General features: G+C 44.0%; 1 protein-coding gene across 1 annotated transcript in view; it reads right to left on the reverse strand.

Moving 5' to 3' along the window:
- Positions 1-779: 779 nt before the first annotated feature.
- Positions 780-26,708, reverse strand: part of LOC115096222 (solute carrier family 2, facilitated glucose transporter member 5-like) — an 89,193-nt gene continuing 63,264 nt past the window's right edge. The window contains 4 exon segments of the mRNA XM_029610732.1: positions 780-986; positions 5,737-5,840; positions 5,843-5,863; positions 23,763-23,856. Of these exon segments, the coding sequence (XP_029466592.1) occupies positions 780-986; positions 5,737-5,840; positions 5,843-5,863; positions 23,763-23,856 (426 nt within the window).

Below are 26,708 nucleotides of genomic sequence, written 5' to 3' on the forward strand. Positions count from 1 at the left end.
TTCTTGGGAGATGCTGTATATTGGGTGCCGGTGCCCTTTGTCTTTCAAAATCACCAGCATCTCATCTAATACAGGAAGTGAACCTTCTTTTATAGTTAAACATACAGTATTGCCGAACCTTCTAGAATTACGTGACTGCCCAAAGACTCATTTACAAGAGACACATCATGCTGTTCACATGACAACCTATCCCTGAACTGCCCTGACAGGTTTTTCAGGTGTAGCTCATTTGCCATCACTTTCCAGATACTCCTTCTGTCCTGTAGATGATCTTGTCCAGTGAGGGTTCAACAGAATAGTGCCTGAAGCTACCGCTGTTGGTTTCTTCTGATCTTCCTTTGATCTTCTGTGTTGTGTAAACAGGTAGTAGGTCTGTGTTCTGAATAGACAGTAGGCCTGAATTCTGTTGCTGGTGCAAGAACTTTAATTAAAGCTGTCTTTGTTCACCTGGCTCCTGCAGTTGAGATAGTCATCTATGAGACACAAGCTTGTCGTGAGAACCAAGCTTCCTTGTAGTATGAGTTAAACATTGCCATTGAATAGGCCTCCCTTGTTGGTGCCAGTATGTCTACCTGCTCAGAGACATTTTGCAAGTCATGCTCAAGTCACTCAGAATTCATTCAGCTCTGACAGGCCACAGAACAGCAGAGGCGTCTGGGTATTTTCCTTCTCAATATTGGTTGTCTGATCAAGCATATTCTTCACTTTCTTGGGAGTCTCGGATGCAGTGCACCATGTTGGCACACGCCATGCATTTTATCAACCAGCTTTGGAAATCTCTATTGAGTTGATTTGCAGAGAACAATATTTATTTTCATTTCATCGGTGGGGAAGCAGAAGCTGGTGTGTGGCTCATGAGAAGCAAACTTTAGACTGATCTCCATGAAAGCCTTGTTCTTGGTTTCTGGGACAATTAAGTAAACATACATTGCTACCAGCAGGCAAAACCCAGAGAACACTAGATGGCCAAAGGCTCCTGCTGACATCTGTGACACATAAAACAGCAAGAGTTAATATATTCCCAAGGGCTTGGAAGGCGACATGGGAGGAAGAGACTGGAATGGATCTCATATACAGATCTTTCCTACCTAACTAACTGAAGCAATGAGCAGAGTTGGCTCTTGAGATACTTTTTGTATGACCTTGGACAGGACACTTTATTTCTCTGAACCAAAATGTATTCAACTGTACATGAGAAATAACATAGGTTTTTGTTCCCTAATCCCTTTGAAAACTTTGCGGCACAGTTCAGACGTCAGATATATGCTATCAGACGACTGATGCCCGAGGTGCATGTAGCAGTACAGAACAGGATAGCCAGGATGGTTTTAGAGTACTCAAGGAGAACCAGTGCACATTTCACACTGGCTCCCTATTCAACTGCAATTAAGTTTAAACTTTAGACTTTTACTTTCAAGGCCATGAGGGGGAATGGCCCCCCATTAGCTGATTAATACATTAAAATGATATACACTGGGCTGCCCATTACATTCTAGCCAGGGTGCCCTTTCACAGGTTCCCTATCAATGGGAAATATGAAAGGCTAGGGTTCTAGGGTTAGAGTCAGAGCATTTTCCTTGACAACTCTTTTGCTGTGAAATTGTCTCCCAGCAGAGATTAGGGCTAAGTTAAATTACTTCAGTTTTAAGGAAAAAATGAAGACATTGCTATTTTCTGTTTCCTAAGGGTGATATTTGAGATTGTTGGGAATTATGGGAGCCAGTTGAGAGATGGTGAGGAAAGATTTTTGGGCTGATAGACGTATTAACTTGGCTTACTGGAGTTGCTAGTTCTTGCCTGCTTTGAGTATGGTAGGGTCTGCTGATGTTCTTTTTGCTAGTTTGATCTTAATTGTTTTGTGTTTGTTTTTGTAGTTTATTTTTATTGTGGATGCATATTCTGATATTGTACATTGCTATTTTGTATGTTCATTCTTTATATTGTACAACTGCCGTGAGCAATTTTTATAGAAAATACAGGGTAAGTGATCTATACATGACCTAAATAAAATAAAATTTATGTTCTTGACATCCTAAATCATAGGTACCAGCTCTGTGGGTGCAGTAGGTGCTGGATCACCCCCAGTATTGAGCAAACTCCTTCACTGTCTTTGTGTTGCATTTAGCAATCCCAGTCATTTTGAAAAATTAGCTGCTGGGTCCTAAGTTAAAATGTAGGCTGGCATCTTGTTCTTAGGCTGGAATCTTGAAAAGTACTATATGAGGAGAGGCTGAAAGACTTAAATATGTATACCCTGGAAGAGAACGAGTCACCAAAGGTGAGGGGAATCCTTTATTTATAATACAGGGATAAGATGCCCATAAAACACCTGACTCTGGCCGAGTTTTACCCTAAAAAAGGCTGTGTCAAGTAGGGATGTGAATCATGTGCCCTATCGTCTTAACGATTGAAATCGTCTAGCAGGAGAAGAAAATCGTGTTTGGCACGATTTTTTAGTTAAAAAATCGTTTTTTCCGATTAGTGCACACTAACGGGAGTTAGTGCGCACTAACTCCCGTTAGTGCGCACTAACAGAAAATGATACAATTTGACACTTTTCAGGTCAGTTAAGGTCAGTTTAGGAATGAATATGTATTCCTATTGGCTGCCCTCTTATTTATTCATGTTACCAAGGTTCCCACTGACAATATATGGGGGATGGGAAATGGAAACAGTTGGTAGCTTGACAAAAAAAGTAATGTGATCAGTCAATGTGACTAGAACTTGTGCCCTAACCCTGATACCAGGGGTGTTGTGATCTTCCTGCACACAGTGCCCTAACCCTGATACCAGGGGTGTTGTGATCTTCCTGCACACAGTGCCCTAACCCTGATACCAGGGGTGTTGTGATCTTCCTGTACACAGTGCCCTATCTCTATTAATACCAGGAGTGTTGTGATCTTCCTGCACACAGTGCCCTAACCCTGATACCAGGGGTGTTGTGATCTTCCTGCACACAGTGCCCTAACCCTGATACCAGGGGTGTTGTGATCTTCCTGCACACAGTGCCCTATCCCTATTAATACCAGGAGTGTTGTGATCTTCCTGCACACAGTGCCCTAACCCTGATACCAGGGGTGTTGTGATCTTTCTGCACACACTAGTAATGCAGGTGGGATAGGGCACTGCATGCAGGAAGATCACAACACCCCTGGTATCAGGGTTAGGGCACTGTGTGCAGGAAGACCACAACACCCCTGGTATCAGGGTTAGGGCACTGTGTGAAGGAAGATCACAACACTCCTGGTATTAATAGGGATAGGGCACTGTGTGCAGGAAGATCACAACACCCCTGGCATCAGGGTTAGGGCACTGTGTGCAGGAAGATCACAACACTCCTGGTATTAATAGGGATAGGGCACTGTGTGCAGGAAGATCACAACACTCCTGGTATTAATAGGGATAGGGCACTGTGTTCAGGAAGATCACAACACCCCTGGTGTCAGGGTTAGGGCACTGTGTGCAGGAAGATCACAACACCCCTGGTATCAGGGATAGGGCACTGAGTGCAGGAAGATCACAACACCCCTGGTATCAGGAATAGGGCACAAGTTCTAGTCATATTGACTGATCACATTACTTTTTTTGCCAACTACCAACAGTTTCCATTTCCCATCCCCCCAACCATCACCTCAGTTGGAACCTTGGTAACATCAATAGATAAGAGGGCAGCCAGCCAATAGGAATACATATTCATTCCTAACTGACCTTTACTGACTTGGAAAGTGTCAATAATTTGTATCATTTTCTGTTAGTGTTCCTGAGTTTCCATTTCCATTTCCCATCCCCCCAACCATCACCTCAGTGGGAACCTTGGTAACATCAATAGATAAGAGGGCAGCCAGCCAATAGGAATACATATTCATTCCTAACTGACCTTTACTGACCTGGAAAGTGTCAATTTGTATCATTTTCTGTTAGTGCGCACTAACGGGAGTTAGTGCGCACTAACACGATTTAACGATTTTTAACGATAAATCGTTAGAATTTCTATTGTATTGTGTTCTATAACGATTTAAGACGATATTAAAATTATCGGACGATAATTTTAATCGTTGAAAAACGATTCACATCCCTAGTGTCAAGGGCTTATAGGTTAGCAAGGCTAGATCGTATGTACTTCAATGGTGTATGATAGTAGTTATCTGCTGAATGTACCCTTTTTGGGTCTTAAAAGCATGACTTACCGGAGCACCTCCATGATAGTCAAACAATCTCTTTGGCACTTAATATTAATTAATAAAGGACCCCTGAGGCAGGCAGCAGTTGCCGAAACATGGGCCTGTGCCAGTTAATGTTTTGATATTGTGATGATGTGAAATTAGCACATAGTGTCGGTTTGGAAAATTAATCGTGTTCAGCTAAGTACACATGTTTTTTGGATTCTTTGTTTGGAAGAAGTCGCTGCATTTTTAATTACAGTAGTCCTGCATTTACAAGGCTTGTATTTGTCAGGATAGCTGCTAGGATGCCGGCATGCTTGAGCCTAGGGAGGGTAGACAGCTACTGTGGCAGCCGCTGCTAGCCATAAAGCAGTCCTTGTCTGTGTATACAAAAAAAAATGTTAAAAAAAAAAAAAATTGAATTGCTTAATAAAAGGGATTAACCCTCGAGGACCGATGATTATATATGACCCGCAGTGGTGAAAATACTGAATGAAAAAATTCAGCAACCGCGGGGTGTTATGATGGTCCAACATATATGTTGAGGTATTCTCTCTCATTATTGTTGGTTAAATTCTTAAAGTATAAAGGAAATCCCCTGCAACGTTTTTTTTACTTAAATTTATTTATTTTATTTATTTAGTGTTTTTTTATACCGGCATTCACGATAGGCATCTCATCATGCTGGTTTACATTTAACAAGGGATAAAAAAATGAGAAAATACAATAAAACTTTAACAAGTGCGGAGCTAAAAATGTTGCAGTTACAATAAAACAAGGATGTACACAACTGGGAGCAGAAAAAGAAAAAGGTGATAGGAATTTAACAGAAAGAGCATTTATTTACAATGTTATGGAATTTACGTCAGTTTACTATCAGACTTTACTTCTTTTTACTATACCGATACTCAAGACACAGGTCTTATCGTAACGGTTTACATCAAACCAGGGGGAAAACCAGAGAGAAAGAGAATAAATAAGTTACATATAACAAAGGTGATGAATTTGGGACAACTTAGAAGGTAAATTTAGATTAGCATAGGAATAGAAACAAAGGAATTTAGTATAAATGAGGAATAAAATTTAGCTTTAACAATCAAATGGTACCAACAATGAATTAAATCACATTTAATGAATTTAATTTAATGAATTAAATTTAAAGGATGTCATAGACTTTGTAAATAGTTTCCCACACATGTTAACTTTATCATTCTGTCAGAAAATAACTTTATCTTCAAAAAATTATTTTCTTCTACGAAAAGCACAGGCACAGCCACATTTTTAGGCATTTGAGTGGGGGAGGGGGGAATTCTCACCGGCTCCGTTTCAAGTGGACTTTCATATTGCTGCTTCTGCTCCAGCAACTTTCATTCTAAAGGCTAAAGTAGTCTCATTCTACTTTCCTCCTCCCTACTAATACAACATAGTGTGGTTGTCGTGTTAGTCCCTTCTAATACAAAAAGAATGTGTGTGAATTTGACATTCCAGGATGCTGTTAAGACCATGAAATCAATAAGAGTTATGCACACAAGCAGACATGTGCATGTGTGTAGGCAGGTAGGAGGGCATTTACTTGAAGAAAGGGGAAGATGAGCCCTACTGTAAAGTTGGACAGCCAGATGAGAGACCCACCCACAATGTATGCAGCAGGCTGGTGGGATTGCTTAAAGAGCTTGTGGTTAGTATGAATGGAACGCCAACTATAGAGAAAACATGAACCCAACAGCAGCTACTGAAAAACAAACCCTTAGGAGGAGAGCAGAATCCTCACTTACATTTAACTTGGTTTCTGATGAATATGGTTCCTTTTTTAATGCTGTCATCTGAACTAACAAGCAAGAAAGACACAAATTTCATTTTGAGAATAGTAGACATTATTGAAGGGCCAATCTACCAAAGTGCAAGTGTGAACGTGCATTAACAGCTTGTGAGAGTTTAAATGTAAGCACTATGCTAATGAGTCAATGAGATGCAGATCTGTCAAAATGGGCCTGTGGTTCCTTCACTAAGGTTTATGCTTCTCCCAGCTGGGGTCATATTGTGCCTGTCAGTGTAGTGAGTGGACTGAACCATTTTCTAGGTCACTTCCTTCTAGGAGCAGCCACAGTTGTGCATCCAGAGTTTGATTAAAGAAGCCCAAGAATATTCTGGTCAGAAGTATTTGTAACTGAGCGAGAAGTCCAGCCTCTTAAGGACGCACCAAGCAATCAGCTTTTTTTCTTTTACATCTCCAAATACATATTAACGTAGATTTGAACCACTTTACAGTTTCCTAACCGACATATAAGCTTTATTTAACACACAGTTTCTATTATTAAAAGATGTTACCATTCTATGTTGGCACATGTTTAATTTGTAATCTATACCAATTACAGTTTTTTTTTCTTATTGTGCCTTTCTGTAAACTGTTGTGATGGTGAATTAATGACGGTATAGAAGAGTTTTCAAATAAATAAATAAATTCTCTCTGCAGGAGTTTGGAGTTGGAAAAGCCACCTTTCTGTCTCCAGGGTCTTCTTCTAGAGTGAGTATAGAGAGCCATACACACAGTTCTTGTGGTAGTGTTAATACTTCATAGACAGGCCAATGCAGTATGACGCGTTCTCACAATGGGCGCTCGTATTACTACTCTCCTTAATAGACTCAGTATTAAAAGGGCTTGAAACAGATGAATCCTCTTGCCTTGTGCTAATTGACTTAACAGCCTCATTTGACACTGTAGACCATACCCTGCTATGCCATCAGATGAGGAACATAGGGATTGATGGCATGGTTCACCTCATTTTTATCCAACAGAACTTTCCAAGTCAAACTGGCAATCACAATCTAACATCTTCCAGTGTGATACAGGAGTCCCTCAAGGCTCAGCCCTCTCAGCAACACTGTTCAACATCTACACTGTGTAAATTACTAACAAATCTAGGAATAAATGTCTTCTTATGTGCTGACGACTTACAATTTTACATACCCATTCTCTAGATCTTTTGAATACACAGCCTCAATACTCTCTACATATATGAAACCTATACAACAAGAACTAGCGCAACTTAAACTGACTGACATTAAACCCAAAAAAAGACAGAAATCATCTGGCTGGGCAGAACCTCATAGACAGTTAAACCGCCTGCCCTAGACCTGGGTAATTTTCAAATGAATCCCTCAGAACAAGTATGGGATTAAGGTAAACAGTTAGATGAGAACCTCACAATGAAAATGCACATTAAGAAATTAATCAAGACAGATGTTCCAAGTTACGTACTCTACATCAGTTGAAACCACTATTAACGCTTGTAGACTTCCTTACTGTACTGCAAACTCTAATCTTCTCAAACCTTGACTACTGCAACTCCCTACTACTAGATCTTCCATCAAGTCACTTAAAACCACTACAACTATTGCAAAATGCTGCAACAAGACTATTAATAGGAACTAGGAAATGTGATCACATTACACCAGGATGTCAGGATGCTAATAAGGAGAAGGACGCATTTTTTTTGCAACAGAGAGGACCATGTTTTTAAATACTTCTCATGAGCCCCTGACTGCGAGTTAACTTTATTCCACCTCTGGAGCTGGAGTTAAATTCCCCGCATTAAAAAGCGTATGTTGGACGCACTTTCCTGCATTGGGCAGTAATAGTTAATATGCAGAATCACAAAATAAGAAGGACAAAAAAATGTATTAATCGAACCATGAAGTATAAATCACACAACAGAATGTAAAATCCTCAAAACAACTCACTGACGAAGATATGAAAACCATAACTTCATATTTTCACTATCACTGCATTGGCTACCAGTAAATTCCAGAATCTACTTTAAAGTATTAACGATAATATTCAACATCATTCACTGGATTATTAGGAGTGACACTACAACCTTACAATCCTCAACTAACACTAAGATCTCAAAGTAAAGGACTATTGTCCATTCCCACAATGCGGCACACACATCTGATGCAAATAAGAGATCAAGTGTTTTCCATAATGGGTCCAAAGCTCTGGAATTCTCTGCCTGAGGCATTGCGTATTTTGCCAGACAGAAAGAGTTTAAAAAATGAACTAAAAACGTGGCTGTTTAGGAACACATATAATTTAACCTAGAGACATCAGAATATGCAGAACCACAAAATAAGAAGGACAAAAAAAGGTATTAATCGAACCATGAAGTATAAATCACACAACAGAATGTAAGATCCTCAAAAAAACTCACTGATGAAGATATGAAAACCATAACTTCATATTTTCACTATCCAAACTCTGTGCTTTTTGTACTAGATCAACGTGAATATGTACTAAAAAATTGGATTTGATAGATTTGATAGATAAATTGCCATCCTTTGTATACCACCTCTGTAACCAATCCATATTTATCTGTTAATGTGTTATAATTATGAATGTCTCGTTGTAAACCATTGTGATCTACAAATGGAACGACGGTATATAAAATATCTAAATAAATAAATAAATAAAATTGAGCTTCCATTGTCCTATCGCATGCACATCCATATCTCCTGTGCGCCTGATGCAGTATTTAAATGAGAGGGAAATTGGGCCAGCGTAAAAAAGGGTGCGCTAAGGGAGAATTGTGAGTTTCTAGTGTCTATAACACTCAAAGTAGTTTATTGCATCAGGCGCCCACAACTGCAACAGGCACTCAATACGAGTGTCCATTTTGATCGCGCTTCTTTTTGGTTATTTTGCTGAGGTTGCTGAAGTGTATTACAATATATCTGCTGCTATTGCTAGGGGCTTCTAAATTGTGTGCTCTTAAGAAAAGTGGTTTCTTTTTGATCAAATCAATATACACATATTTTTCTCCACCACACGCAGTAAATTCAAGAGTCAAGATGCTAAGAAGGAGGAGGTCACATTTATTGCAACACAGAGGACCATATTTTTAAATACTTCTCATGAGCCCTTGACTGAGAGTTAACTTTACTCCACCTCTGGAGCTGGAGTTAAATTCCCCGCATTAAAAAGCGTACATTGGACGCACTTTCCTGCATTGGGAGGTAATAGTTAATGTCCTCATCTACATGGAATTTACATGTGATGGATGCTATTTGTTAGAGCATGCGTTTTGGAAGCGCTAATCTCCTTACTAACAGGTCAATACAGTAAAGTGCGGCCGCGGTTACCTTGCTCCTAACCCGCTTCCTACTCACTTTTCGGCCGCGTTAGCCCTTCCTGCGATACACAATCCCCTTTAACCTACTCTTACCACGTCCTTAAATCACCGGGTAACCCCTTCCGCCCGTGGCATGTATATTACATGTAAACGATCGAATTAGCTATTCCCTCCCATACAGTAACGTGCGCCCCGATTATCGCTTTTTTACCCTGCTGTTTTGCTGCGCGTTTAACCTGCTAACTTACCGCCTACCCTTACCTCTACGTTAGAGGCAGGGGTAAGGGTAGGCGGCAAACTTTCCCCCAGCCTCCCGCCTCATGGGCAGAGACCGCCGATAATCATCCATGCGGCAGGACGTTGCTGGCCTCTGAGTTCCGCACCTCTTGCAAATATTTAAAGGGACTGTGGCAAGAAATCCCCTGCAGTCACTCTTGATGACATCAACACCAAGGTTCTATAAAAGGGCAACACTCCAGATACAACTTACCTCAGCAACAAGTCCAGCAACTTGACTTAGTGCGTGTTGCTCCAGCATTTTGTCTTCATCCCTGCCTTGTCTTAAGTTAGAGCCTTGTCTTCAGTCTTTGTCCAGTAGTCTCCGTTTTGCCTTCTGTCTTCATCTTTCTTCATTGCCCGCCTGTTCATCTCATGAGAACATAAGAAATTTCCATACTGGGTCAGACCAAGGGTCCATCAAGCCCAGCATCCTGTTTCCAACAGTGGCCAATCCAGGCTACATGTACCTGGCAAGTACCCAAACACTAAGGGCTGGATTTTCAAAGGGTTATGCGTGCCGGGCCTATTTTCAAAAGGCCTGGTGACGTGCGTAAAGCCCCAGGACGCGTGTAAGTCCTGGGGCTTGCAAAAAGGGGCGGTCCGGGGGCGGGGGCGGGGACGGGGCAGAGGCTCCAGGCACAGCAGCCATTTGCTGTGCACATGTACACCCGCACACATCCTTTTAAAATCTACCCCTAAGGTTATCCCATGCTACTGATGCTAGTAATAGTAGTGGCTATTTTCAAAGTCAACTTGATTAATAGCAGGTAATGGACTTCTCCAAGAACTTATCCAATCTTTTTTTAAACCCAGCTACACTAACTGTACTAACCACATCCCCTGGCAACAAATTCCAGAATTTAATTGTGCATTGAGTGAAAAAGAACTTTCTCCGATTAGTTTTAAATGTGCTACATGCTAACTTCATGGAGTGCCCCCTATTCCTTCTATTATCTGAAAGAGTAAATAACCAATTCACATTTACCCATTCTAGACCTCTCATGATTTTAAACACCTCTATCATATCCCCCCTCAGCCATCTCTTCTCCAAGCTGAACAGCCCTAACCTCTTTAGTCTTTTCTTATAGGAGAGCTGTTCCATCCCCTTTATCATTTTGATGGCCCTTCTCTGTACCTTCTCCATCACAACTATATCTTTTTTGAGATGCGGTGATCCTTGCCTAACCTCTCTGCCGATCCATCCCTTGTTTTCTCCCTCAGACAGATACCTGGTTTTGACTTCAGCTTGATCTCTGACATGCTTGACCATTGCCCGGCTCTGACCATTGCCCGGACCTTGGACCCATCTGACCTCCACATACCCATGACCCACATTATCCAAGGATCACTACTTCTGCCTTCAGGAGAGACCCCACCTAAGATCTACTGGCCCTGGCACCCAAAGGCTCAGCCCGAGGGGAAGGAAGGCTGGTATAGGCGAAGCTCCCACTGGGTCTTTTCTTCGCCTGGATCTGCCTGCCATCTGTGAGGGCCTGCAGGGCTCTTCTCTGCAGGTTGCCTTGATCCCACCTCGACTCAAGGGTCCACAGATGCAACACCTGGGAGTGAATAACTGAAATTATATCTATTTTATGGGATCTGCCAGGTACTTGAGACCTGGATTGGCCATTGTTGGAGACAGTATGCTGGGCTTGACAGAGTTTGCTTGCTCTGACTCAGCATGGTAGAATCCCCACCTTTTTGCCCTGGTGGTACGGGCTCAACCACTCTGGCCATTAAGATGTGCTACTGGCCCCCAAAAGAGGCATGAAGGGCAATTTGGTGACACACCCAATAGATTTAATTGGTTCCCTTGGCAGATGATGGACAAAACCCACTGGTCCGAGGTTACACTGGGCCACTGGTTCACAAAGAACCACAGCCTGTCCCTAACTGGAGAGTCCATTGTCCTGGGTACATGCAACTGGCTTACACTTTCTATAGCCCAGTCAAAACCCCATCTCTGGAGTTGACTGAGGAGCTGGCTGGGCTTGGGAGTGCTCTGCTGTCTCAGATGGCCGCACAAGCTCGGATAGTGTGGACAGGATCAAGGAGGTGGAGGATAGTACTTCCTCTGGTGAAAGAAAGATTTCCTTGGCCCTGGCCTCAACAGCCTCCTAGAGGAGGCATACAGGTCTGGAGTACTGGTGGAGGATTGTTTGAGGGTTTCATGATGGTCTTGGAGTTGGGCCACAGCATCCCTCACCCTTTCTCCAAAGAAATCCTCTCCAGTACACGACACATCAGCGAGTCGACCCTGTATCTCTGGTCGGAGATCCGAGGCCTGCAGCCATGCCATTTTGTGGGTGCCAATTCCCTCTGCAGATACCCTCCATGCCATCTCAAAAACATTGTAGGTCGCACGGACCTCATGTTTCCCGCATTCCAAACCCTTGTGCACCAGTGACATGAAGGTGTTTTGCTGATGTTGAAGCAGCTGCTGAGCACCTCCTGCACCTGCTTCCAGATGTCCCACAGTAATGGATCATGTAGAGTTGGTAGGCAGCAATACAAGCAATAAGCATGGCTCCTTGGAATATCTTCCTCCCAAGAGTGACCATCACTGTGTGATCCTTCCCCAGGGGCACCAAGGAATAGGTCCAATGGTGCTTGGCCATCTTGAGATCAGATTTGACCACCAGCAACTGGTGAGGCAACTGATGCTTATCGAATCTGGCAGCCTTATGGACGAGGCAAACCCCTTCTGCCATCTTATTAATGGGAGGCACTATCAGGGGGTGTTCCCAAATCCTCAGCAGCAACTCCTTAAGGATCTCGTGTACTGGGATTGCCATGATCTCCTTAGGAGACTCTACAAACTGAAGGATCTCAAGCATTTTTGTGCCTGGCATCCTCCTCTGTCAAAAGCTGGAATGGCATTGCCTTCACCATCAGCCTCACAAATCATGAGAATGTTAAGTCCTCAGGTGAAGACTTCCTTTACTCATCTGGAGGAGAAGGATCTGATGGGATACCATCTGAATCCTCAGAGGTGGACTCCGTTTGATCATCCCAGCCTGGGTCATAGGGACCTCATCCTCACTGTATGCCACAGGGGATGGGCTCTAGGTGCTCGGCCTACATCTAGAGGTGCAGGCACCAATGAAACTGGATGGGGTACTATAGGCCTCAGCATCTCCACCAGCCTTAGCTGAGCTTCCTCGGAGGAGGAACCGGAGATGACCTCCGTATCGGTAGGGGGAGGCCTTGGTGCCATATCGGACCCCAGGAACCGACACCAACTGGGTCAGTAACGTACCAATGAGCACATTGAGCTTCTCCAGAAGCGGTATGAAGATGGGCGGCATCAGCTCTGGTGCCATTGGTGCCACAGGACCGAAGCCCTGCAGCACCTGCTCCACCGCCAGCTGGACTCAATGCTCTAGCTCCTCCTTGAATGTTGCCAATGCCAACACTGACTGGGAGGAAGGAGGGGTAGCCAGATCTTCCTTGGACCCATGAGGCGGATCGGCGACTGGCACCAGGACCAGTGGAGACTGTAGCAGACACTGAGCATCTATGGAGGATGGGTGCTCCTCACCACGGGGTCACTTTGGGGGCATCATGGCAAAAGCTAGTGCATTCCTGTGCCCAGTACCATGCACCACTGAGGACAAGTGCCAATGCTTCTTACGCTTCCCTCGATGCTCAGCTCGCTCCTTCCCCAGTGCCGAGGACGACGAACCCGGTGTCCTTGGCCTGCAAGAGATCGACAATGGTCTCTCTCTGGTACCCCTATCCACTGGCGACCTCAATGGAACCTACGGTCTCGACGATGTCGATGGTGAGGTATCCATTGGTGCGGCTCCAAGGTCCTTCGATGCCGATGTTGCCAAAGCTAATCCCAATGGCTCGGACTTCTTCGACCCAAAGAGCTGATCCACCTTGTCAAGTTGAAGCTGACATCCCTTTGGGGTCATCTGGGCGCACAATTGGCAACCCCATTTGTCATGCGATGCCCCCAGACAGAGGATGCATATGTCATGAACATCAGTGATCGACGTGGTCTTCAGGCATTGGGGGCATCAGCGAAAACCGGACATGGCCATGACGGGGCGAAACAAAAGGGCAGAAGGACGGAACGATGGTGGTGGGAACAGATGGTCAGCAGGCACCAAGGCAACCCCACCACAGGGGGATGGGGGGAATGACTGCGAAAATAAAAGTACCCAAAACACTGAAAACCCTAACTGGGGTCACTACAGGGAGGCACCGAAAGGGACTCAGCGATGGACCGAAGAAAAGGATTGTGAAAACCATGAAAAAACAAAGTTCTCTACGAGGCAAAAGACAAGTTTTTAGAGCTCAATCAAACTGCGAGGCTCACAGCTCTATGGAAAAAAAAGAGACTGAAGAGGGACCCCTCGTGGACGTGTGGTATAGGCCATGCTGGACATGCTCAGTGTGCCTACGTTTTCCGCATCGGGCTCTATCTGATGATGTCACCCATCCTGCTCGTCCTTGGAGAATTAAGAAATAGCCACTACTTATCACTGCACGATAACAGCATGGTATCTATTTACTGTTTGGGATCTTGCTCCCACCATACATAGAATTTCCACCCACAAGGATTCTACTGTGCATTTAGTCTCCTGCCGGATCTTTATCTTAGATTCTATGTCATCCCTAACATAAAACGCCACCACCCACCAACCTTCTGACTAAAATATTCTGGACTGCACTGACCAACACCTTGGATGCACCACTGGGGCCACAGCTAGAGGGCAAAGCCATAGCAAATGGTTTAATCCACTCACTACCCTGACAATCTCAAAATGTCCTCTGGTGGAAGGAGCATAGTTCTTAGTGAAGGGATCACATGCCACATTACAGATACACTGTATATATAAATAAAACAATTCTGTAACATTACCAGGACAAAAATATCACTTAACAATTAGGAGAAGAAATGTCTTCATTCGGAATCCAAATTAACCCATCTTCCCACACAGACTGTTAACTTCTTTTTATTGATTTATTTATTTAAAAACTTTTTTATACCGTCATTAAGTTAAGTACCATCATAACGGTTTACAGGAAGGCACCAATATTAATATTGGAAAACAGATAAAATCTATCACTAAACAAGTGCCACGAATATACGGTAACATAGTTCGTTTATAATTACTCATAATTGTAAGTGTTATCATGTTCTATCATGTCCATTCTTTATTGTCTCATATTTCAAATGTGAGCAAACGTATTTAAAAATAAAAGTGGAATATCTACCCGTTTAGGTTGGGGTAGTGTGCAAGAGTGTTCTGCAGATCGTTTCTTGTTTTTCTCTTTATCCCTGTATACTACTCTCCTTTCTCAATGCTGTAGGCTTGTTTAAATAACCATGTTTTCAAGTGTTTTCTGAAGGTTTTGATGTCTGTTTGTAAGCGGATCTCGACAGGCATGGCATTCCATAGCATAGGACCTGCTAAGGAAAGCGCTCTTTCCCTTACTTGGGTTAGTTTAGCTGTTTTAACTGAGGGGATGGTCAGTAAGGCTTTATTTGCTGATCTTAGGTTCCTGTTAGGGACGTGTAGGCGAAGGGCTGTATTCAGCCATTCGGCTTTTTCGTCATGTATTAATTTATATATGGTACATAGGGTTTTGTAATGTATTCTTTGCTCGATGGGTAACCAGTGCAATTCTATTAGGGTTTCGGTGATGTGGTCTCTTTTATTTTTACCAGTCAGAATTCTGGCAGCCGTGTTCTGCATTATTTGGAGTGGTCTAGTCGTTGTGTGTGGTAATCCAAGTAGGAGGGAGTTACAGTAGTCAGTGCTAGCGAAAATTAGAGCCTGTAACACTGATCGGAAATTGTTTGTTGTAAGTAAGGGTTTTAGTCTTCTAAGGGTCATGAGTTTGGCGTATCCTTCACGTACTTTTAGCGATATGTGTTGTTTTAGGTTAAGTTCAGTGTCAATTATTACTCCGAGGTTTCTCACTTTTTCTGAGAGTTTAATTGTTTGGTTGTTTTTGAGTATGATAGGGTTTTGGATGAGTTCAATAAGCACACTATGGAGGTTATGAAAAATGTATCACTACAAGAATGATGAAAATCTCATTGCAGATTTCTTCCTGTATTACTTCTTGTTGTGTGACAAGTTTCTATTTTATGCTTCAGGGGACTTTATCCCTGCCAGTAGGTCTTGGCTAGCTGAAACTCAGCAAGCTTGTCTGCTAAACTACCAACAGCGAGGAACTGAGAACCCTCACCTTCTACATTGCAAACGCTGGCACTCTTCCTTTCAATTCTCTCTGCTTTAGTTCCTGGAGTCTATGCTCCTATATTTCTCTTGGCCAGGAGATGGCAGGCACCTCTTGACTTTTTCAACTTTCACCAGAACAAAAGTCAAGAAAAAAAAACCAAACAAACCTCCCAGTGACTGACAGTGGACATATGGAAGCTATGAAGTCTTTTCAGGGCTTTATGGTCAGGATAACTTTGTTCTGGGAACATTAACACGTTCAGCTATGTGCAGATTACAGAACTACTTAATACCAGTAAAATACTTATAAAAATCTCTCTTCGTCCCTACCTTTTCAGCTTTTGTATAAGAACATGAGTCTGCTAGCACAGAGGTGGAATCATAGGCCAATTGCAATTGGTGTGGAGAAGCGTCAGAACACAGTCACGGACCACTGTAAATGTTCCGAGAGGAACCAAAGACCTCACACCCTCTGGCAAACTTTCAAATATTATTTTGGAATACACCGTGTGTGTGATAAAGAAAAGAGAAAGATATCAAAGCCCCACTGGCACAGATTCAGCTGGATCTATTATATCTCTTTTATATGAGACTGGATTGAGACAAGACCTCACTTTTGTCTTAAAACAAGAAACAGCTTGTTAAGGAGACAGCCAGATACAGGCTAAGAGTTCCTAGGGCAGAGAGGATCAGGAGGAGACTACATCTCCCAGGTGGCTAGAGGCAGGCAGTGACCAATGGGAATCAAGGGAGGTCAGGGACGGGGAAATGCAGGTGGACCAGGAAGAGCTACACTCTGTCAGTGAGGAGTTCAAACCACACGCAGATCTTACAGGAATGCCAGAGGAAATGGAATTGAATGTGCTGCCTTGGAGGAGTCCTCAGACTAACACCAGCGCAACCCAGAAGAGAGAGGCTTCTGGGAGTCCCTACTACCGCTGGGAGGATACTGGGGATACTACAGGCTTACAGGATTACACCAGAAGAAGCCAGTAGGAGGTGCTCTGGAGTCCTGTACTGCAGACTGGAACTGGCAGAGGGTGCCTGAGTCTGGAGGTAATACATCGAGACAAGGCACAACCAAAAAACAAATTGGCCATTTTTAACCAAAATGTGAGATGCCCCTTCCAAGTGTAGGATAATTAGGTGTTTTTTTGTTTTAAAAAGTTTAATCTTCCTTCTTTGGACCAGGGTCATAATGTGGGAGTGTCTCCAATGGGGTGCAGTGGCAGGACATTAACTCCTGTGTTGTACAGGTTCTCAGTCTCAGCCAAAAGGCCAAACAAGGACTGCCCTTAGCTCATGGCTCAGACAGCACGTTTGATCTTAGCCAAAAAGCCATATTCAGACTTAGCTAGTGTTCTCAGCTCCAAGTCTCTAAAAATAGTCGTAGGATAATGGGTTACTCAGATTAGGGCTGCAGTACACACAGCACAAGACACATCTGGGCAGGGAACAGAAACAATTATTCGAACAGAGGCTGAGGAAAGAATTTATGGACACGAGGGAGAGACATTCTAAAAGCTTAAAGGAAAAATAATCTACAGTTCGCAGGTCAGAAACAAGAATATTTTTAGGATTCCAGTTAAGGAATTTCCACTTAGAAAAATAAAATGTTACAAAATAGAGAACGGGGGATAAAATAAAGAAAATATTGACAATGTGTCATGTTTGGCAAGGCTGAGAAGTGAAAGTGGTACTAGTGTGGTGGGACAGGAGCCGTGCGTCAGGTGATCACCGGTGTGTCAGGTGATTCCGACAGCACCTGCAGCTCTTTTCTCATGCATGCGGCTAAAGTCACCAGTCGGAGTCCTTCTCTGCCAGCAGCTGGGGGTGTCGTCTTAAGCAAGTTGCTTCTTGCAGCTTGCCTTTTCCTAACTGCAATCGGGTAATAATGAAAGTCCCTAATATTGCTCTCTCTTGCGTGCTTTCCAAGAGCTAAAAACAGAATAAAATAAGCGTGCTGTGACATCTACGACAGGGGTGGCTGCGTGGATGTTTCCAAAGCAAGACGAGTCGTTTGGAAGAAAGTCACAAGAACATAAGACAAGCCAAGGTCCATCAGGCCCATTCTGGTTCAAACCAAGGTCTATCTTGGAATCCCTGCGTGATTCTCCCAGTGGCGTAGCCAGAATTGATTTTTTGGGTGGGCACAAGGTTAACATGGGTGGGCTGTAGGCATGCAGATCTACTAGTTGTTTTTTTACTGATAAATAATGCCAAATTATGCAGCATAGCATTCACATCTACGCCTAAGTATGAGGTTTACTTAATAATACAAACATAATTCACGGTGATTTGTGGTACTTTAGCCTTCTTATTATTACGATTTTATACACGGCTCCTACCTGTCCATAAATTTTGAGAGAGCGGTTGTGTTGCTTATATTTAAATTGCTAATATCTCAAAATATAGATATATATTTTTACCTTTGTTGTCTGATCTTTGTATTTTTCTAATCAGTTGGTCCTGGTCTCTTTTTCCCATTTTTTCCCTTATAGCTCATTTCCTAATTCCTTTTCAGTGTCTTTCTTCTATTACTGTCTTCTTCCCTTCCACACACACACACGCTTTCTCTCACAGACTCCCTCTCACACACTCAAGCTGTCACTCTCATATGCTCTCCCCCCCCCCAAGCTCACATTCAAGTTCTCACTTTCTCACCCCTCCCCAGGCTTATATTCTTATGCACACACAGACGCACATCCAGGCACCCATTCTCACCCACAAACCCATGCTCCCAGTCTCACCCACACATATTCAAGCTCCCATTCTCATCCATACATATACACATTTAAGGTACTATTCTCACCCACACATACACACATTCAAGCACCCATTCTTATCCACATATTCAAGCTTCCATTCTCACCCACCCACACAAACCCAGGCTCTCATTCTCACCCATATATACACACATTCAAGCTCCCATTCTCACCCACCCACAAACCCAGGCTCCCATTCTCAACCACACATACACACATTCGAGCTCCCATTCACCCACATATTCAAGCTTCCATTCTCACCCACATACACACCCAGGCTCCAGTTTTCACCCACACACACTCCCATTCTCATCCACACATACACATTCAAGCACGTGCACAGCTTCCGCTTTCTCCCCCAGAGCAGGAAGATCAGCTGCCTCTCCTGCTGCCACGGCCTCCTGCTATCTTCGGGCGTCGGGCCGTACTGCCCGCCGAACTTCCTGTCGGAGGGGGGGGGGAGCGGAAGCGCAGCGCACAACGTCCGCTTCCTCCCTCCCCCCCAAGCAGGAAGATCGGCGGGCAGTACGGCCCGACGCCCGAAGATAGCAGGAGGCCGTGGCAGCAGGAGAGGCAGCTGATCTTCCTGCATTGGGGGGGAGGAAGCGGAAGCTGCGCGCGGCGCTTCCCCCCCACCCCCGAACAGGAAGATCGGTTGGCCATATGGCCGCAGCCGCGCTTCCCCATGTGTGCCGTGATGGCGCGCGAGGCGTGGGTTCTCTTGTTCGCTGTCGCGGGGATGGGATCCCGCGACAGCCTTGCAGTTCCGGTTCCAGTTGGGTGGGCCTGGGTCTAAGTTGGGTGGGCACCTGCCCACCCAGGCCCACCCGTGGCTACGCCACTGGATTCTCCTGATTGGCAGGGCGCTTTTTAGGCACACATTTCACTGCACCGCTATACAGTCGCGTGGGAGTTTAGCAAATAAAAAACAAGAAAACATTAAATTCAGCGGCATCCATTGGTTGCTACCATAGCCCCCTCCCCCCTCCTTTGGTTACACCTTTAAGCTGGGGAGCACACTTGATACCAGGGCTTAGTCCTCACTCAGTCCTGCAAACCCTGGCATGAATCTTCTGACAGAGGGAAGGATTACATCCAAAGGCCCAAGGAGTTCAGATGGTTTAGCACCAAGGAAACACTCGACACAACGCTGTGGCATTCCAAAATCTAAAGCCTTTACCAAGCAAGTTCAAAACAGAACTCCAGCTACAGCTCTTCAGCAGGAAATATCCACTGAGTACTGAGATTTGGAAAGGGGTTTGCTAAGCTTTGCTGTTGCAGACGCCTGGGATGCCCTCACTCTTTTTTTCCTGGCGTTTAAGGCTTCCTTGGACAGATGTTGGGCTCCCCTACTCCCAAGGACCCTTTTTGGTACCTGAATCTCTTCTGTTACTCTCCTCTCCATCCTCCTCTGGACACCTTTGGCCTCCTGGATCAGAGCACTAGATGGGCAGTTCTCTCCTCTTCTCCTTTCCACACTGCTGAGTACTTCTGGGCAGGCACCTTGGCATTTCTCTCTCCTCCTCCTGCATAGATCTTTGTTCACCAGGGTCTTCTTTTCCTCGGTGCAAGAGATCTGCTCCCTCAGAGCCGGTGATGATTCTCTCCAACGTCGCTGCAGGATCCCTCGGGAATAGTCACCTAGGGTAAATTATCGGCAACATCACCACAAGGACTTTTCTGTGTGGTTTTTCTAGACCCACTGTAGGACAGTGGCAGGATTACCTTTTTCCACAAACTCCAAAATCCTGCAGAGAGATTGGACCTCTCTCTCTCTCGTCCAAACCCTTCTGTCCAGAACATTCTTGGGCTTCACTGACCAACACCCTGGACTGCACCATGGTGGCCACTCCTAGAGGGCAGGGCCATTGCAGACGCTTCATTTGCAGCCGCTTCTCTGACAACCACAATGCGTCCTCCGCTGAGAAAAGAGTAGACCTTAGTGAAAGGAACCATGCACCCTTTACACTGTTATCAATACTATCCTGCAATCCACTATAGCAGCACTGGAATAGGTTTACCAGACGACTCCAGGCCACCAGAAAGACTTTACTATGGTCCAGTTGTATGGAAGTACCTGGAGTTCCAGTTTGTGTAAGAAAAGCAGGACTGAGCCCACAGTCCGGTCCAGTCAGTCCCTGGTGACCCCACAGCCCTCTAGTAACCCATTTCTAGTGCGCATGGGTCTTCAAGTGACTCCAGCCGAGATTGCCAGTTGTTTGAACTAAAATACAGAGGGGCTCTTTATTTCTTCTCTTTGTTTCAATGTAACAAATTTAATGAGTTTAGAAGGAAGTTAAGGCAGCAGTTCATTATTTCCACATCACGCCAGAGAGAGGACACTTAATGCAGAAAAATTCATGCAGAACAAAATATGAAATGGTGTTCACAGTTCACCCAGAAATTTTTTTTTTTCCTAGTTGCTTTAAAAGTCATATTCATCATTGTTTATGAACAATGAGCCATAAAAATCCTAATTAAAGATGTAATTACACTGAATAAATTCTCGGCTGAAAATGAATTATAGATTTGTTGGAGGCGCTGCTAATACATCAATTGGATAAACCACTCTGGCCCTCATCCATCATTTTTAGATGGAGTTGGCAAAGCTAGCAATACAGCTGTAATTTCAGTGGGGTTTTTACCATCAGATCTCGAGCCATCACTGGGCCCCTCCTCCCAGATCTCCCCACCCTAATCCTTCCTGCAAAACAACCTCAGCAGGTAGAGCTCTTCTCAGCCCCCTCCCCCCCCTTCTCCTCCTCCCACCTTATTCCTCTCTTAGGCTCTTCCTTTCCGGATAAAGCTAAAAGGGGGAGTAGAGGGGAAGAAGATAGAATTAAGCCAATTAGCTGTTAAAAGATTCATTAGATCCAATTGTCCTGAAGCTGCCGAGCTCATTTTAGCAAAAGGACATTAAAGGACTAGAAGAGAAATGTGAAAAGTTTCTGTTGCTACTGGTGGAGCCTTAATATATTTATCCCTTGGTCTATGCTGAATTATATGTCTTCTTCTTCTTCTTCTTTTTTTTTTTTTAATCTTCTGTTAATATTTTCTCCCCCCATTCTTCTAAAACTGCTGTTCTGGTATTTAGCTTTTCTCGGCAGGATGGCAACAATTGCTTTTCAAGCTATCAGATGATGATGATGCAACTTGCAAGCACAAGGGATGAGGGAGGAAGAAACCGCACGTTTTAGTGGGATGAACTGACATTCTGACCCTGCCCGAGCTCGGCGTAACCTTCCTCCCCTAAAAAGTCTAAACAGGTGCAGCGGGCCACAGGAACATCTTCAGTGCTCTTGGCATTTCCACGTTCCCCTCTCTCTGCTTGCTCATTCAGTATCTCTTTCCGAGTCCAGTGTCCTAGAACTGGATCCTGGCATAGGAAGGATGGGCAATCCAGTGGACAGCACCTAAGATTTCCTGGGTTCTGTCTTTACACTTTACATCCAGCTACAATTTCTGGAAGTCATAAAGTAGTCACAAACACACCCACAAAAAAAAAAGGCATTCAAAAATCTGTACCGAGCTAAGCCAAAATTTCACTTATTTAATTCATGGCATGTAATTTTTTTTTTGTTTTGGCCTGACAGTTTTTTCTGGGTTTCCAGCTCAGCCGGAACCATTTTCTATTGCGCTACGTTGCCATGAGCCTTATTTGCAATTACCTGGAGTTTCCCCACTTCCCTGATTTTATATTAACTCAGCCCAGCAGTCGCAGCAGGGGTCCTCACACAGAGGCCCATGAACCAGGCCTCCCTCCAGAACCTGGGTAATGGGAACCTTAATTCAGACCACTAGGTGTCACCACTGTGCAATGGCCGAAATGCTCCTCCCTTCCTCCCCAGGGTCTGTGCGCGCTACCACTGGTGCATCCCCAACCCCGGCCGGCCTGGGGAACCAAATCCAGGTCCTCCACATGACAGTGCAAGCACTTACCATTGAGTCACCGGTTTGGCTCACATGCTATTTTGTTTAAATGGCTGAAGTACCAGTACAATTCTGTGTTGTTTGTTAGCCTGTGCACTGGTTGTTTTGTATAGGAATGTTGTCACGATTCCTTGCTTGAACTGTTGATGTTCAGTTTCCATAGTCACAAAGTGGATCATTCTTTCTCCTCTTTGGAAGATGTCAGGCTGTTTCCAAACACTGAAAAGTTTAGCGCAGCGTCTACTCTAGAGGTGGCTGAATTCCACTTTCTGCAGTGTTACGACTTTAAAGCGCATGGCAATCCTGTTTGGATGAAGGATGTGACTGCATATAAAACCGGACTATTACTGTATTTGAAGTGAGTCCCCAGCCACAGCTCACACACACTCTAAAACCTTAAAGAATAAAAGTCCTTAGTCTGCTTCAAAGAAAACCTTGGGCCCGAGGCACAACAATAGCAGCATGACATTCTTACACGTCTCCTTCCGCTAGAACGTTGCCCTATCCTCTTTCTTAATTATCGTCTCTACAGAACTCAAAACCTACAGTCTTAGCATTGACAGAAGCCATCTCACAACAGTGCCCCCTGTCCCTCAGATGCAAGATTACAAATAAGAAAATAAGAACATGCCATACTGGGTCAGACCAAGGGTCCGTCAAGCCCAACATCCTGTTTCCAACAGTGGCCAATCCAGGTTAGAAGCACCTGGCAAACACCCAAACACTAAGAAGATCCCAGGCTACTGATGCCAGTAATAGCAGTGGGAAAGCAGGGTGATTGCTCTGGGAACCCAGCCAGAGAGGGGAGCGCCATGTCACCCTTTTCAGTCTGTCTACAAGGATGCAAGCCCAAAAGAGAAGGGCTGTGCTGAAAGCAACTCTTGACCAGAATGGCATTTTGCCCTCTGTCAGTCCTGCCCAGCTGCTCATGGATTTGGGGCTCTCACTTTTCTCTGTATTTAGGGCCAGTCTTAGAGACACTGGGGGGCCCCAGGGCATGAAGCTAAGGAGTGGGCCCAGCCAATGCTAGGCATGCTGAAGCTTTGCTTCGCCCACATCATTTCCGTTGCCAAGAAGGGTCCCTTGTGGTGCTGGAGCCTTGGGCCACTGCCTTGCTTGGTCCTCACCTCCCTCAAAACTAGTTCTGTCTGTATTCCTGCTCAGTGAATCTCTGCCTCAGGCAGGACAGGCTTTATTTCGGCTTTCTGCGGTTTTAATTCTGCAGGAATGGTCTTAGTACAGCTGGAAATAAAATCTTGGTGTTTCTCAAAAAGGAAAAGGAAGTAGCCTCACCTGGTCTAATACAAAAACCTGGAATTATTCCAATGACACAGGCAGCATTAGCATAGCTCATCCAAAGGAAAGACAAGAAATATATTAAAATAAGCTGCAGGACTAAAATCTCTTTTACTGAAAATGGGTTTTCTCCAGTGGAGATGTGCAAGTTCTCAAAAAGTAGGCTTGATGGAAAATCCATGAACTTCCCATACATCTGAAAAAAATTCTCAAATTTTCAAATTAGCTATTTAAGGCCCAGGTGTGCCAAGTATTTTCCCCATGTATACAAAATGGAAAAACTTCTTTAGTGCATCTGACCCAAATTTGATCAGATTTTGAAATGGCTGGTGAATTTGAATGCATTTTTTTAGTCAAATTTTCAGAAAATTACAAGTAGATTAGTACTAATTTTGAGATCTATTTTTGATGTTTTAGATATTTGCAGATGCACTTTGGATTTTCTTTACATCCACCAGGAAATAAAGAGGATCCAGGGAAAATCTGATTTTCCTGCCAAACTGAAACCAAGCAGAAAATCCGCTTGGCTTGAATTTGACTTTGAATTGTTTGTACCTCTCTACTCTCTCCAGTTGGAGTTTCAACATTTAAAATGTGCATTGAAGGAATGATCTAAATTAAATTAGGTATAGAGTGAATAAAGCTTTACCATGAAGTTTAAGGTAGAGGAACTGAAGGGGATAATGGTTTCTATCCAATTCGATGTAGTTATCCCATCTCAAACATCCTGTTAAATTTCAGGCAATTTTGTTCACTGCACATAAATAATCTAGTCATATGTGCTATCACTTCTGTTAGCAGAGCTTTTGGGCTAATAGTACTATCAGGATACAGGGTTGATATAAATAAAATTTTCCATTCTCTTGTTGAGCACACCTGGGCCTCCCTGCAACATCTGCCAGAACTAATGTTTATGGATAATGTAGTAGGGGAGGTAGATAATAAGCAGACATTTTAAAAATGAATGAAAGAAAGTGACTCAGTAAAATCTATGTCATATGCAGAATCTACCAGAACAGTAGAATTGCATTAACAATAAAGTCTATGGATGGTGAGGATTTAGAGATGTAACAAAAGTTCAACTTTGTTCCAAACTATACCTGTTCTGTTTCTTTATTATACTGCCACCTTGTGTCATCTTGTGATATAGTGTAGTTGAGAGTTTTGTAGGGTTTACATTCTTTACCCTGATTGGTTAGTGTTTGAATGTTTCTGAACTTCCTATTGGGTCTGTTCCTGTTTTGCTCTCTCTCTCGCTCTGGGTTCCTCTCCCCTTCCTCCAAAAGCAGGTTTGGACAGTTTATTGCCTAGACGGGACTTTCAGTAAGAAAAGGACGTGGAAAGCTATGAGCTCTTCCTGGATCCTTCTACAAGTTCCTAAGAAGCATCATTTTTTCACCACTTATTAACTCACAGCTTCTGCTTCAGTTGCAGTTCTCCTCCTCAGACTTCTGGCTTCCAGACAGAACTTCTCACAGTTGTTTCAGTCTCTTCAATCTATGCAGTTACTCTTGGTGCCTTTTCATTCACAGTGCATGTTGAATTGTTCTTCAACATGCACTGTGAATGAAAAGTGCACCAAGAGTAATCAAGAACTGAGTTTATTTGGTATCTGAAGCTGGGGAAAAGTTTGACTGGCTCTTTAGCATCACAAAGGATGGCAGAACGTGTTTGTGAGAACAGCACAATACCTTATTTTTTGCCTTTGTGTTACAGAAGCATAGAGGAGAAGTCAAAATTTTCAGGGAATGCACAAACTCATTCTAAGAATTTCCAGGAGGTTCTATTCAACTTTCAGAAAAAAATTGCTACCCTGGAGCTACTGCAGAGTAGTAGCAGTAGTAGAGATGAGCTAAAATGTGAGTGTGTGTGTGTGTGTGTGGATTGTTTTTTTTTAATGGAACTGCTTATATTAATTGAAACGTATGGTGGCGTTCATAAACCAAACTTCATCTGAGTTTAAAAAACAAAAAACAAACAAAAACAAAAAGAGTCTAGCTTTGACTTCATAAAGTTGCAGGACAATAAGGGGCAGATTTTCAAAGGGTTACGTGCGTAACCCCCGAAAAGCTGCCCCTGCCTGCACCTGTGCGCGCTGAGCAAGCCCCTGGATGCGCGTATGTCCCGGAGCTTGCAAAAAGGGGCGGAGCGTGGGCATTCCAGGGCAGTGGGGCGTGGCCTGAGCCTCCAGGCGCAGCGGCCATTTGCTGCTGTGCCCGGGATCGCGGGCCTGCCATTGGCCGGCGAGCATAAATTGTGCTGGCCAGGAGGCCGGCGTAACTTCTTAAACAAAGGTAAGGGGGGGTTCTAGGTAGGGCTGGGGGGCGGGTTAGGTAGGGGAAATGAGGGGAAGGTGCGGGGGGGGGGGGGGGGAGGGCAGAAGGAAAGTTCCCTCCGAGGCAGGTTGCGCGGCTCGGCGCTCACAAGTTGCATAATTGTGCACCCCCTTGCGCGCGCCGACCCTGGATTTTATAACATGCGCGCGCAGAAAATCGGGCATAGATTTGTTCACGCTGGGTTGCGCGAACAAATCTGCGCCCACGTGCAGGTTTTAAAATCTGCCCCTAAGTATTTACACTGCATCATACTCAATTGGAAGCACAGTACGATCAAGAAAGCAAATTTCGGTATGTATGTTCCAGATCACTAGCTTCACCCCTGCTTTGGCCTTTTCAAACTGGTGTGCACTAGTAAGAAGTCTCATTGGCAACCATATGGCATGCTGAAAAATAAATGTTACTTTTTTAGTTCATGTGGGAGAAACAAGCCATTTTCATGAAAATGATTCAGAATTAGCAGTACTGCAACTAGAGTTACCAGATGGTTTCAGGTTAACAAGGACAGAATAAATTAGTTTTCATTTTGCCCCACTGCATCTATGGATTTAAAATCCAACTTTTCTCAGATAAACTGGAGCTGCGAGTCTGCACCCATAAACAGTGG

The sequence above is a fragment of the Rhinatrema bivittatum genome, chromosome 7 (genome assembly GCF_901001135.1).
Source record: "Rhinatrema bivittatum chromosome 7, aRhiBiv1.1, whole genome shotgun sequence".
NCBI classification, from domain to species: Eukaryota; Metazoa; Chordata; class Amphibia; order Gymnophiona; family Rhinatrematidae; genus Rhinatrema; species Rhinatrema bivittatum.